We start from the raw sequence: 13251 nt of genomic DNA, 5'->3' as shown, positions 1-13251 counted from the left end.
CCCCTGCACCCCATCTCCACAGAGCAGGGGAGAGGGGACAGGGCTCAGGACTTGCAGCAGCTCTGAGGTCTAAACAAGCCTTCTGCCCAGACGGTGTGTGCATGCCTTAAAGAGACAGTGCATGGTCTCTCCGCAGAGTGGGGTAGAGGGGAAATGGCTCAGGGGGAGCAGCAGAACTTTCAGTGAGTGCCTTTAGGAGACAGTGCACAGCGTCTCGGAACCAGCACAGACAGACAGTCTCTCTCTCTCTCACACTCCCCAACACATACTTGTATTATTGTTGTTACTACTTCTTACACACATATTCTCTGTAATTATATTCTTTCAAAGTGTGTTATTTTAGTTTTTTTGACTAGTCTATGCATTTAATAATTTTTATTTCGCTCTTACACTTAAAATTTAATTATTTGAGCAGTGAGTTCTAAAATGCCTCACCTGTCCTGGCTGGAATAATTATCTCTATTGTAACTTTTTAAAAATACACCTCTACCCTGATATAATACTGTCCTCAGGAGTCAAAAAAAAAAATCTTACCATGTTATAGGTGAAACCACATTATATTGAACTTGCTTTGATCCGCCGGAGCGCGCAACCCCGCCCCCTTGGAGCGCTGCTTTACCGCGATATATCCGAATTTGTGTTATATCGGGGTAGAGGGGTATATATTATATCTAGGTTTTTTGTTTCTACTGGTGGCACACATCCCTACATATCTCAGTGCACATTAATTTTTTCAATCCATGTGCAGAATAAATTTTGAGGGAACACTGATTCTAGGTGCCACATATAAGGAAAAATGTGGACAAAATGGATAGAGTCCAGAGGAGAGCAACAAATATGATAAGGTATAGAAAACCTAGAGTGACCAGATAGCAAGTGTGAAAAATTGGGACAGGGTGGGGGGAAAATAGGAGCCCATAGAAAAAAAAAGCCCCAAATATCAGGACTGTCCCTATAAAATCAGGACATCTGGCCACCCTAAGAAAACCTGACCCATGAGACAAGGTTAAAAAAAATGAGCATGTTTAGTCTTGAGAAAAGAAGACTGAGGGGGGGGGGACTGATAACATATGTGAAGACTATTAAGGGCTGTTATAAAGAGGACTGTGATCAATTGTTCTTTATGTCTACTGAAGGCAAGAAGTAATGGGTTTAATCTGCAGCAAGGGAGATTTAGATTAGATATTAAGAAAAACGTTCTAATGATAAAGGAATAGGAACTCTGGAATAGGCTGCGGAATCTCATCACTGGAGGTTTGTAAGATCAAGATGGACAAACATGCCAGAGATTCATAGATTCTAAGGCCAGAAAGGACCATAATTTAGTCCGATCTCCTGTATAACAGGCCATAGAACTGCCCCAAAATAATGCCTAGAGCAGATCTTTTAGAAAAACATCCAGTTGTGTTTTAAAATGGTCAGTGATGGAGAATCAACTACCACCTTGGTAAATTGTTCTAAGGGTTAATTACCCTGACTATCAAAAATTTACACTTATTTCAAGTTTGAATTTGTCTAGATTCAACTCTCAGCCACTGGATCACATTAGATATTTCTCTACTACACCGAAGAGCCCATTACGAAATATTTGTTCCCCCATGTAGGTATTTATAGACTAATCAAGTCACCACTTAACGTTATTTTACAAGGCATGTTTTTTAATCCTTTCATCACTCTCACGGCTTCTCTTTGAACCCTATCCAATTTGTCAGCTTCTTGAATTGTGGGCACCAGAACAGGACAGTGTTCCTGCAGAAGTTTCACCAGTGCCAAATACAGAAATAAGATCATCTCTTCCCCCGTACTTGAGATACCTCTGATAATACATCCCAGGATCACATTAGCTCTTTTGGCCACAGAATCACACTGGGAGCTCATATTCAGCTGATTATCCGCCATGACCCTCACATCTTTTTCTGAGCCATTACTTCCCAGGACAGTCTCCCATCCTATAAACGTGGCCTCCATTTTCTCTTTCTAGATATATATGATCATCCAACACACTTCTCATTGATAAGACAGAATCATAGAAGATTAGAGTTGGAAGAGATCTCAGGAGGTATCTAGTCCAACCTCCTGCTCCAAGCAGGACCAACCCGACTAAAGCATCCCAGCCAGGGCTTTATCAAGCCTGATCTTAAAAACCTCTAAGGAAGGAGATTTCACCACCTCCCTAGGTAACCCATTCCAGTGCTTCACCACCCTCCTAGTGAAATAGTTTTTCCCTAATATCCAGCCTAGACCTCCTCCACTGCAACTTGAGACCATTGCTCCTTGTTCTGTCATCTGCCACTGAGAACAGCCTAGCTCCATCCTCTTTGGAAACCCCCTTCAGGTAGTTGAACGCTGCTATCAAATCCTCCTTCACTCTTCTCTTCTGCAGATTAAATAAGCCCAGTTCCCTCAGCCTCTCCTCGTAAGTCATGTGCCCCAGCCCCCCTGATCATTTTCATTGCCCTCTGCTGGACTCTCCAATTTGTCCACATCCTTTCTGTATTGGGGGTGGGGGGGGACTCCAGATGTTGCCTCACCAGTGCCAAATAGAGGGGAATAATTACTCCCCTCAATCTGCTTGCAATCCTATTACTAATGTAGCCCAAAATGCCGTTAGCCTTCTTGGCAACAAGGGCACATTGTTGATTCATATCCAGCTTCTTGTCCACTGTAATCCTCAGGTCCTTTTCTGGAAAACTGCTGCTTAGCCAGTCGGTCCCCAGCCTGTAGCACGGGCTTCTTCCTTCCTAAGTGCAGGACTCTGCACTTGAACTTCATCAGATTTCTTTTAGCCCAATCCTCCAATTTGTCTAGGTCACTCTATACCCTATCCCTATCCTCCAGCATATATCTACCTCTCCCCCCAGCATAATGTCACCCGCAAACTTGCTGAGAGTGTAAACCATCCCATCATCCAGATCATTAATGAAGATGTTGAACAAAACCGGCCTCAGGACCAACCCCTGGGGCACTCTGCTTGATACCGGCTGCCAGCTAGATATTGAGCCACTGATCACCAATTGTTGAGCCCAACAATCTAGCTAGCTTTCCAGGGTGGATAAAAATCAATGATTAAAAAAAGATTTCTTTGATAAAATTCTTTGAGAAAAAAAAGATAAAGATAAAGATAGTTTCAATTAAGATCATTATAGCTCAAAGATTTCTCATTATAGAATAGGGATTATAAATTCTAATTCTATAGTAGGAGACAATATATTCATGTAATGTTTAAGAAAGTTTTGTAAATGAGTTTCAATAGTTCCTGGATTAGGCACTGAATCTTATGGGGTTCCAGGGGCTTCAGTGTAGATTTAGGTTAATCTTACTATCTACCAAATGGGACTCGGTGCTCAGTCTAGAACAGGGGTCTGCAACCTTTCAGAAGTGGTGTGCCGAGTCTTCATTTATTCACTCTAATTTAAGCAAAAAATGTAGTTATTACTCTATGATGCTATCATTTTAGACGCAGTTGTGATAAAAAGAACAAATAGCAGAAATAGGCAGACCTTCCTTTTACGATTTCACCTTAAAAATAGTACTGAGTATCAGTGAATGCAATGAGGAATACTAAATGATCAGTATGGTAATAATTAAACAACTGCCTTGACTTATTTTGTTCAGGAGAATCCAATCTCAACATACAGGATTCTGAAGACTATCTACCTTAAAGATCCCCATCATTTTCCATAGTTTCAGAGTTATCTGCCAATGTTAGTGTTTCAGTCACATCACATATGTCACATAGCCACAGCAGATCACTTGTAGCAAAAAGAAAAAAAAGAAAAATCTCCATCATCCAGAAATCACCATAGATAAGTTTGTGGTAAGAACCAGCAGATTACAAAAAAAGGTAATTGATGAAAAAATTGCCTGGTTTGTTTATGCAACAAACTCTCCTTTCTATATGATTGAGAACCCTCATTTCATTAACATGGTTCAGTCATTAAAACCAGGATACAGTCCACCCAACAAAGCAGATATCGCAGGTAAATTGCTGGATAAAGTGTACGAAAGAGAAATTGAGCAGTGTGCGAAAGGTCTAAAGGGTGAAATTGTTAACTTGAGTCTCGATGGGTGGAGCAATGTCCATAATGATCCTGTTATGCGTGCTTGTGTGGCAACAGAAGAAGAGAATGTCTTCCTTACAGAAACAACAGATACATCAGGAAATGCACACACAGCAGAATACTTACAAATAGCAGCAGTAAAAGCTGTAACAAACTGTGAAAAGCACCAAAAGAGTCCTGTGGCACCTTATAGACTAACAGACATATTGACGCATGAGCTTTCGTGAGTGAATACCCACTTTGTCAGATGCATGTACATCTGTTAGTCTATAAGGTGCCACAGGACTCTGCTGCTTTTACAGATCCAGACTAACACGGCTACCCCTTTGATACTTGAAACTGTGAAAAAAAAAATTCAAATGTCTAGTACGCAGCTTGGTCACAGACAAATGCTGCAAGTGTATCCAAGATGAGAAAAAATTTAGAGAAGAGAGAGAGAGACAGAGACACACCCAAGCTAACAACATATGGTTGCAGTGCTCATTTGATGCACCTCCAAGCGGAATCTTCAGTTTTCCAGAAATAAAGGCTGTTGTTGAAATTGCAAAATACTTCTGTAACAACCACTTTGCAGCAGCTGCTCTGAAAAAAGTGGGAGGAACCAAGCTAACTCTCCCACAAGACGTGCAATGAAACTCAGCAGTGGACTGTTTTGAGCACTATATCAAGAACTGGCCTAATCTGATGACAGTTTGTGAACAAAATAGTGAAAAAATAGACGGCACCGTCACAGCCAAAATTCTCAACCTTGGGCTTAAGAGAAATGTTGAACACACGCTGAGTACCCTGAAGCCTATTTCTGTAGCCTTGAACAAAATTCAAGGAAATTGCTGTTTTATTGCTGACGCTGTTGAAATCTGGAAGGAACTGAGTGAGATTTTAAAAAGAGAAATATGCAATGACAGAGTTAAATGACAAACATTAAAAAAAACAAACAAACAACAAATGGGACAAGCACTATTTCCAGCAAATAGTCTCAGTACTCGGTACCAGGGTCAAACCTTCACTGCTGAAGAAGAGCAGTTGGCTATGACATGGACATCCAGCAGTCACCCCTCCATGATGCCAACTAGAATAAACTTCAGAGCCAGGGTGAACCATTCACGAAATATGTTTACTGAGGATGTTTTAAAGAAAGTCACACCAATGAACCGGTGGAAGTCACTTACGCACCTGCATTCAGAGACTGTTGAAGTGATAATCTCGCTTTTAACCGCAGTAGTTTCTTCTGCCAGTGTAGAAAGAATATTTTCTTCCTTTGGACTAATTCATTCCAAACTGAGAAATCGTTTGGAATATGAAAAAGCATGAAAGCTTGTTTTTCTTTTCCAGATTGTGAACAAACAGGAAAATGAAGGTGAAGACGACCAAGTTAGCTGCAGAAGCCAATATTTTAAGTTTCTTATGTTGACCTGGCTGACACAGTCGACATACATATTTAAAAAAAATATATTTCATTTAAACTATTTTAGTTAAAAAACAATTTTAACAAAAACAAACCTGATTTTAAAAAACTTGAATGCCTCCTAAATTCAAATGCCTGTTTTGTTAAAATATTATAAGTTTGCTGTTGAAGAAAAAATCCAAAATACATAACATTGTTGTTTTAAATAAAACAATTTAAATGTTTGTCTGGGGATGTTCTCCTTTTAATACAGCATGGCAAGAAAATTCTCCAAATATTAATGATTAACCTATTGTACTGGAGATATTTATGAAGTCATTGGGAGATGAACTATCTGTTTCAATTACCTTTGGTAAATGAAAACCAAACAATCATTAATTTTCTGATATCGCTGTAAAACTAATCTGAAAAGTTTTCAAAATAAAATCACTTTAAAATGTATAGTGTGTACCTTCTAAAAATGAAACCTACATCTGAGTTGTGAAGAATATGCATTAAGGTTATAACAACCAACAAGAATGCACGTTTATGTAGAAATCCATGATTAAATCAAGTCTTCCTGACTAGTGATTTAAATCAAATTGATTTAAATCAAATCCAGCCTGCAGCTCGCTATCCACCTTATAGTCCATTCATCCAATTCATACTTTTTTAAAACTTCCTGGCAAGAAAACTGTGGGAGACAGTACCAAAAGCTTTGCTAAAATCAATGTATATCATGTCCACCGCTTTTCCCCATATCCACAGAGCCAGTTATCTCATCACAGAAGGCAATCAGGTTGATAAGGCATGACTTCCCCTTGGTGAATCCATGTTGACTGTTCCTGATCACCTTTCTCTCCTCCAAGTGCTTCAAAATGGATTCCTTGAGGACCTGCTCCATGAGATGATGGAATCAAGTCGTTGGCGGTTGGCTAAATTTCCTCTAAGCTGTGCGGCTCGACAGCAGCCTATCAATGGCCCCAGCCTGGCCCCAAGTTGCTGCAGTGGGGAGAGGTACCTCTCCCCCAGCCCCAGCCCAGGTGCTGCTGTGGGGAGAGAGGGCTGGGGGGAGTTCTCTCACCCAGCCGCAGCCCCAAGACAGCTTGCACCTGCATTCCCCAGTGTAGCCTGCTGCCCAGTAACTCCAGATGGCTGGCAGGTGAACAAAAGGACAAACGGTGGCTCTGGATCCCTAGTAGCACAGCAAGAGCAGGCCCCATGGAACAGATGCCCACTGCAGTCCACACCTACCTGCTGCTTCCCAGTCAGACCATATCTGCCAATGATCTTCCTCATCTCCTCCTTCTCCTTGATCTCTGGGTAACACTTCATCATGTACTCCAGAGGTGAGAGGTCCAAGTCCAGTTGCTCTTGCAAGTGCTAGACAAAGAGAAGACCAACTTCAGGCTAGCACAAGCAGATATCTCAGTCACCTGCTGGGAGTGAGTTCATAGCCAGCAAGCCTCTCCCAGTCCCCACAACCTCTTCACCTCTGTGGGTAGAAGCTGGAGAGCGGGAAGCCGAATTTCAGATACACCTCCATCCCCAGATCACAGCAACCCATACCACACTGAGGCACTGGCAGGTAAGAGGTTCACAAGGCATAAAGAAGAGACCTCCATATCAAACGGAGTTCTGTAAAGAACATCATGCTTTTCCTGTACCAGGCACAGAGTTGCAGTCTCTGTTCCAAGGGATCAGAGACAAAACAGACAGGCCCATAGCAGCAGTGTCACACTTTCCAAGGGAAGCAGGGGTTGCCACCATGGTCTGCTTAATAGCCACACTCGGCAAGAGGAGACATGAGCTAGAACAGGGGTAGGCAACCTATGGCACGCATGCCGAAGGTGGCATGCAAGCTGATTTTTAGTGGCACTCACACTGCCCGGGTCCTGGTCATTGGTCCAGGGGGCTCTGCATTTTAAATTTAATTTTAAATGAAGCTTCTTAAACATTTTAAAAACCTTATTTACTTTATATACAAAAATAGTTTAGTTATATATTATAGACTTATAGAAAGACCTTCTGAAAACATTAAAATGTATTACTGACACACGAGACCTTAAATTAGAGTGAATAAATGAAGACTCGGCACACCACTTCTGAAAGGTTGCCGACCCCTAAGCTAGAAGGAAGTCCAGAGCCCTTCCACTGAGCAGCAGCTCTTCCCCATTAGTCACGGCACAGCGCAGGGCTTGGAATGAGGTGCCTCTTCACCTGGAGGCACAGCCTGTGACCCAGCAAGCAGGAGCTAGAGACTCTTAGGCCAGGCTTGTGGGAGGGGCCTGGGGAGAAGAATGGAGAGATGAGACCTCTCTGTTCCCGGGTAGCCACCCCCAGCAGCCTGTGACATTCCTCACTGCCCCTGCAGGGATTACCTGGTGGTATCTGCCGATTTTCACATGCGAGTGTTTGCGAATCATCCCATCTGTGGGCAGCAGCTGGAAGGAAGACAAAGGCATTTCACAAGGGAATGGCAGCCAAGCCACCCCCCCACATTAGCCCACTTTATCCTGCTCCAGCCGATGGGAGTCAGCTGGGACTGCTGGCTTGAATAGTGTGGCAGCAATGCACAGTGGCCTTATCACTTCTCTCCTCCTGCAACCTTATTTTAACAGCGGCCGGGGGGGTGCTTCTTGGGGTCATTAAATGGGTCATGTGTTGTAATAATTGGGCCTACAAATTTATTCTAATTGTGCGCTCAACTCTGGGAGAGTGGATACAAGTTTATACAGTGTAACAATAACCTATAACAGTAAGTGTTGATGGGACGAATGACTGAATTAGTCCAAACAAAAAGGTCTCCTGATATAACTCAAGGACTGTATTAAGATCAAGCTTTGTAAACAAGAGAAGGGTGGAACTGAAAAATCAGTGAAACAAAATTGGTGTGTCAGAAATTAGGCCTAATCAGTGGGCAAAATAACGAGAGATAGGCTATTCCACCCATCCCTCCCCTTTCGCGGTTTTTAAAAGAAAAGACATTGGGGAGGAAATCTGACTACTGCAATGCCGGCTGACTGAAGATCTAGAGAAAGGGAAGGAGCCAGCTTTACCATTGTAGCTGCCATGCCCAACAGCTCCTGGGACCCTGGACCTTCTTCATCCTAATCCTGAAAGATATCCTGACCAGATCAGGCCAGAGAGATGGAGCCAGATGACACCACCAGTTCCACCAGCTCCAGCTAAATCCTAAAAGCAGCAAAGAATCCTGTGGCACCTTATAGACTAGCAGACGTTTTGGAGCATGAGCTTTCGTGGGTGCCACAGGATTCTTTGCTGCTTTTACAGATCCAGACTAACACGGCTACCCTCTGATAGCTAAATCCTAAATATCACCTGGGATGTGAGACTGTCACTCATCCTTCCCCGTTCTGTTCTCTTCCTTCTCCAACTTATTTCTTCTCTTTCCTATCCCTCTACTTTTTCCTTCTGTCTTACATAAGTCTTGCTTATCCCGCCAAGACTGTATACTTTGCAACATTGTTTTAAGTTTGTGACCAGGAAAAGGTAGCTAAATGCAGTGCCCTGCATAGCCTGATGCTGGTACAAGATAGACAAGTCTTGGAGCAGCTGATTAGACCATGTGCTCTGCTTGTGTTTTTCCAGTAGTGAAGTTACAAGTGAATGCCAATATCAGAGACAGATGCTGCACTTTCTATCTCAGCTGTTCTTCTCTTTCCCCTTTTGCGAGTGTTTGTCTTGTTTTGTTTTCTACGAAATGGGATGGACTTTAACAATGACAGCTTCAGCCCATTTCAACTAGCTCCACAGGTATTAGTGTGGAGAGAGGACTAGTTGATATATCTGAGGGAAGGGAGCAGAAGGAAACTCCGATTGGAAGGCATGAGATGCCTTGTCCTAGGCATGGGGGTTCCACAACCACCACTCCCAAGAGAAGGAGGAGGGTGGTGGTGGTTGGGGACTCCCTCCTCAGCGGGACTAAGTCATCTATCTGCCATCCCGACCAGGAAAACAGAGGTCTGCTGCTTGCCAGGAGCTAGGATTCATGATGTGACGGAGAGACTGCTGAGACTCATCAAGCCCTTGGATCACTATCCCTTCCTGCTTCTCCACGTGGGCACCAATGATACTGCCAAGAATGACCTTGAGCGGATCACTGCAGACTACATGGCTCTGGGAAAAAGGATAAAGGAGTTCGAGGCACAAGTGGTGTTCTCGTCCATCCTCCCTGTGGAAGGAAAAGGCCCATTTAGAGACTGTCGAATCTTGGAAGTCAACGAATGGCTACACAGGTGGTGTCGGAGAGAAGGCTTTAGATTCTTTGACCATGGGATAGTGTTCCAAGAAGGAGGACTGCTAGGCAGAGACTGGCTCCACCTAACGAAGAGAGGGAAGAGCATCTTCGCAAGCAGGCTGGCTAACCTAGTGAGGAGGGCTTTAAACTAGGTTCACCGGGGGAAGGAGACCAAAGCCCTGAGGGAAGTGGGATACTGGGAGGAAACATGAGCAGGAAAGTGCAAGAGGGGAGGACTCCTGCCTCATACTGAGAAAGCAGGACGATCAGCAAGTTATCTTAAGTGCCTGTGCACAAATGCAAGAAGCCTGGGAAACAAACAGGGAGAACTGGAAGTCCTGGCACAGTCAAGGAACTATGATGTGATTGAAACAGACTTGGTGGGATAACTCACATGACTGGAGTACCGTCATGGATGGATATAAACTGTTCAGGAAGGACAGGCAGGGCAGAAAAGGTGGGGGAGTTGCATTGTATGTAAGAGAGCAGTATGACTGCTCAGAGCTCCGGTATGAAACTGCAGAAGAACCTGAGAGTCTCTGGATTAAGTTTAGAAGTGTGAGCAACAAGGGTGATGTTGTGGTGGGAGTCTGCTATAGACCACCAGACTAGGGGGATGAGGTAGACGAGGTTTTCTTCCGGCAACTAGCAGAAGTTACTAGATCGCAGGCCCTGGTTCTCATGGGAGACTTCAATCACCCTGATATCTGCTGGGAGAGCAATGCAGTAGTGCACAGACATCCAGGAAGTTTTTGGAAAGTGTAGGGGACAAATTCCCAGTGCAAGTGCTGGAGGAACCAACTAGGGGCAGAGCTCTTCTTGACCTGATGCTCACAAACTAGGAAGAATTAATAGGGGAAGCAAAAGTGGACGGGAACCTGGGAAGCAGTGACCATGAGGTGGTCAAGTTCAGGATCCTGACACAAGGAAGAAAGGAGAGCAGCAGAATACGGACCCTGGACTTCAGAAAAGCAGACTTTTGACTCCCTCAGGGAACTGATGTGCAGGATCCCCTGGGAGAACAACAAGAGGGGGAAAGGAGTCCAGGATACCTGGCTGTATTTTAAAGAATCCTTATTGAGGTTGCAAGAACAAACCATCCCGATGTGTAGAAAGAATAGTAAATATGGCAAGCAACCAGCTTGGCTTAACACTGAAATCCTTGCTGATCTTAAACACAAAAAAAAAAGCTTACAAGAAGTGGAAGACTGGGCAAATGACCGGAGAGGAGTCTAATGATATTGCTCAGGCATGCAGGAGTGAAATCAGGAAAGCCAAATCTCACTTGGAGTTGCAGCTACCAAGAGATGTTAAGAGTAATGCTTTTTTTGCATCTGTCTTCACGAACAAAGTCAGCTCCCATACTGCTGCACTGGGCAGCACAGCAAGGGGAGGTGGTGACCAGCCCTCTGTGGAGAAAGAAGTGGTTCGGGACTATTTAGAAAAGCTGGATGAACACAAGTCCATGGGGCCGGATGTGCTGCATCCGAGGGTGCTAAAGGAGTTGGCGGATGTGATTGCAGAGCCATTAGCCATTATCTTTGAAAATTCATGGAGGTCGGGGGAGGTCACGGATGACTGGAAAAAGGCTAATGTAGTGCCCATCTTTAAAAATGGGAAGGAGGAGGATCCAGGGACCTACAGGCCATGAAGCATGAAATCATGAAGCAGGTCCACAAGGAATCAATTCTGAAGCACTTAGAGGAGAGGAAAGTGATCAGGAACAGTCAGCATGGATTCACCAAGGGCAAGTTACGCCTGACTAACCTAATTGCCTTTTATGAGGAGATAACTGGCTCTGGGGATGAGAGGAAAGCAGTGGACATGTTATTCCTTGACTTCAGCAAAGCTTTTGATACGGTCTCCCACAGTATTCTTGTCACAAGTTAAAGAAGTATGGGCTGGATGAATGGACTATAAGGTGGATAGAAAGCTGGCTAGATCATCGGGCTCAACAGGTAGTCATCAATGGCTTCATGTCTAGTTGGCAGCCAGTATCAAGGGGAGTGCCCCAAGGTCCTGGGGCCGGTTTTGTTCAATATCTTCATTAATGATCTGGAGGATGGCGTGGATTGCACCCTCAGCAAGTTTGCAGATGACACTAAACTGGGAGGAGTGGTAGATATGCTGGAGGGTAGGGATAGGATAGAGAGGGACCTAGACAAATTAGAGGATTGGGCCAAAAGAAACTTGATGAAGTTCAACAAAGACAAGTGCAGAGTCCTGCACTAAGGATGGAAGAATCCCATGCACTGCTACAGACTAGGGACCGAATGGCTAGGCAAGAGAAAAGGACTTATGGGTTACAGTGGACGAGAAGCTGGATATGAGTCAACAGCGTGCCCCTGTTGCCAAGAAGGCTAAAAGCATTTTGGGACTGTATACATAGGGGCATTGCCAGCAGATCAAGGGACATGATCATTCCCCTCTATTTGACATTGGTGAGGCCTCATCTGGAGAACTGTGTCCAGTTTTGGGCCCCCCACTACAAGAAGGATGTGAAAAAATTGGAAAGAGTCCAGCAGAGGGCAACAAAAATGATTAGGGAGCTAGAGCACATGACTGATGAGGAGAGGCTGAGGGAACCGGGATTGTTTAAGTCTGCAGAAGAGAAGAATGAGGGGGGATTTGATAGCTGCTTTCAACTACCTGAAACAGGGTTCCAAAGAGGATGGATCTAGACGGTTCTCAGCGGTAGCAAGTGACAGAACAAGAAGCAATGGTCTCAAGTTGCAGTGGGGGAGGTTTAGGTGGGATCTTAGGAAAAACTTTTTCACTAGGAGGGTGGTGAAGCACTGGAATGGGTTACCTAGGGAGGTGGTGGAATCTCCTTCCTTAGGGGTTTTTAAGGTCAGGCTTGACAAAGCCCTGGCTGGGATTATTTAGTTGGGAATTGGTCCTCCTTTGATCAGGGGGTTGGACTAGATGACCTCCTGAGGTCCTTTCCAATCCTGATATTCTATGAACTTCTCTCTTTCTGGGGGAAAGTGAACAAGAAGTGTTGTTAAAATTAAAGCCTTATTAATACTTTATATTTAAATGCTGTAACTGTTTTCCTTCCTTTCTGTATCTTTAATAGAAAGGTTAAAAAAAATTAACAATGCTTGCCATGGTACTAAGTAGGCTGAAGTCTATGTATACAAACCCCCCAACCTTGTTTGAAATGGTTTAATGTTGCTAACATGACCCAGTCAGTGTTCATCTTTGACTTTTTGGACCCATGTATTCCACCTACAATAATACAACAGAGGCTCTGTACAAGGAAGCATTTTGGGCACTGTCCATTCCCTCAGGTGACACCAGGGCTGTGCAGGTGGGGAAAAGAAGGGGAGACAGCCATACAGGAAGCATACCTCTCCTGTGAGCAGTTTCAGTAGCGTTGACTTCCCAGCACCATTGGGTCCCACAAGTGCCACACGTGTGTCCAGGTCAATCCCGAACTCCAGGTTATTATAGATCCAGGGCTGCAATCCACAGGGGAGACCGTGAGAGGGGCACCTCCCAAAGCATCTGGGAAGCTGATGAGCAGGCCCAGCTGGGACACT

General features: G+C 44.2%; 1 protein-coding gene across 3 annotated transcripts in view; it reads right to left on the bottom strand.

Annotated features, from left to right (window-relative positions):
- LOC115642915 (ATP-binding cassette sub-family F member 2) overlaps positions 1–13251 on the bottom strand; it is a 35300-nt gene that overhangs the window by 10616 nt on the left and 11433 nt on the right. For all 3 annotated transcript variants that reach the window (XM_030546577.1, XM_030546579.1, XM_030546578.1), the window contains exons 11-13: positions 13060–13170; positions 7827–7889; positions 6700–6828 (exon numbers count right to left, since the gene is read on the bottom strand). In XM_030546577.1, coding sequence (XP_030402437.1) covers positions 6700–6828; positions 7827–7889; positions 13060–13170 — 303 coding nt within the window. The remainder of the gene's footprint in view (positions 1–6699; positions 6829–7826; positions 7890–13059; positions 13171–13251) is intronic.

Source organism: Gopherus evgoodei, unplaced genomic scaffold, assembly GCF_007399415.2.
Source record: "Gopherus evgoodei ecotype Sinaloan lineage unplaced genomic scaffold, rGopEvg1_v1.p scaffold_47_arrow_ctg1, whole genome shotgun sequence".
Lineage (NCBI taxonomy): Eukaryota > Metazoa > Chordata > Testudines > Testudinidae > Gopherus > Gopherus evgoodei.
Note: the sequence above shows the minus strand (reverse complement) of the source record. Positions and strands in the feature narration are given on the sequence as shown.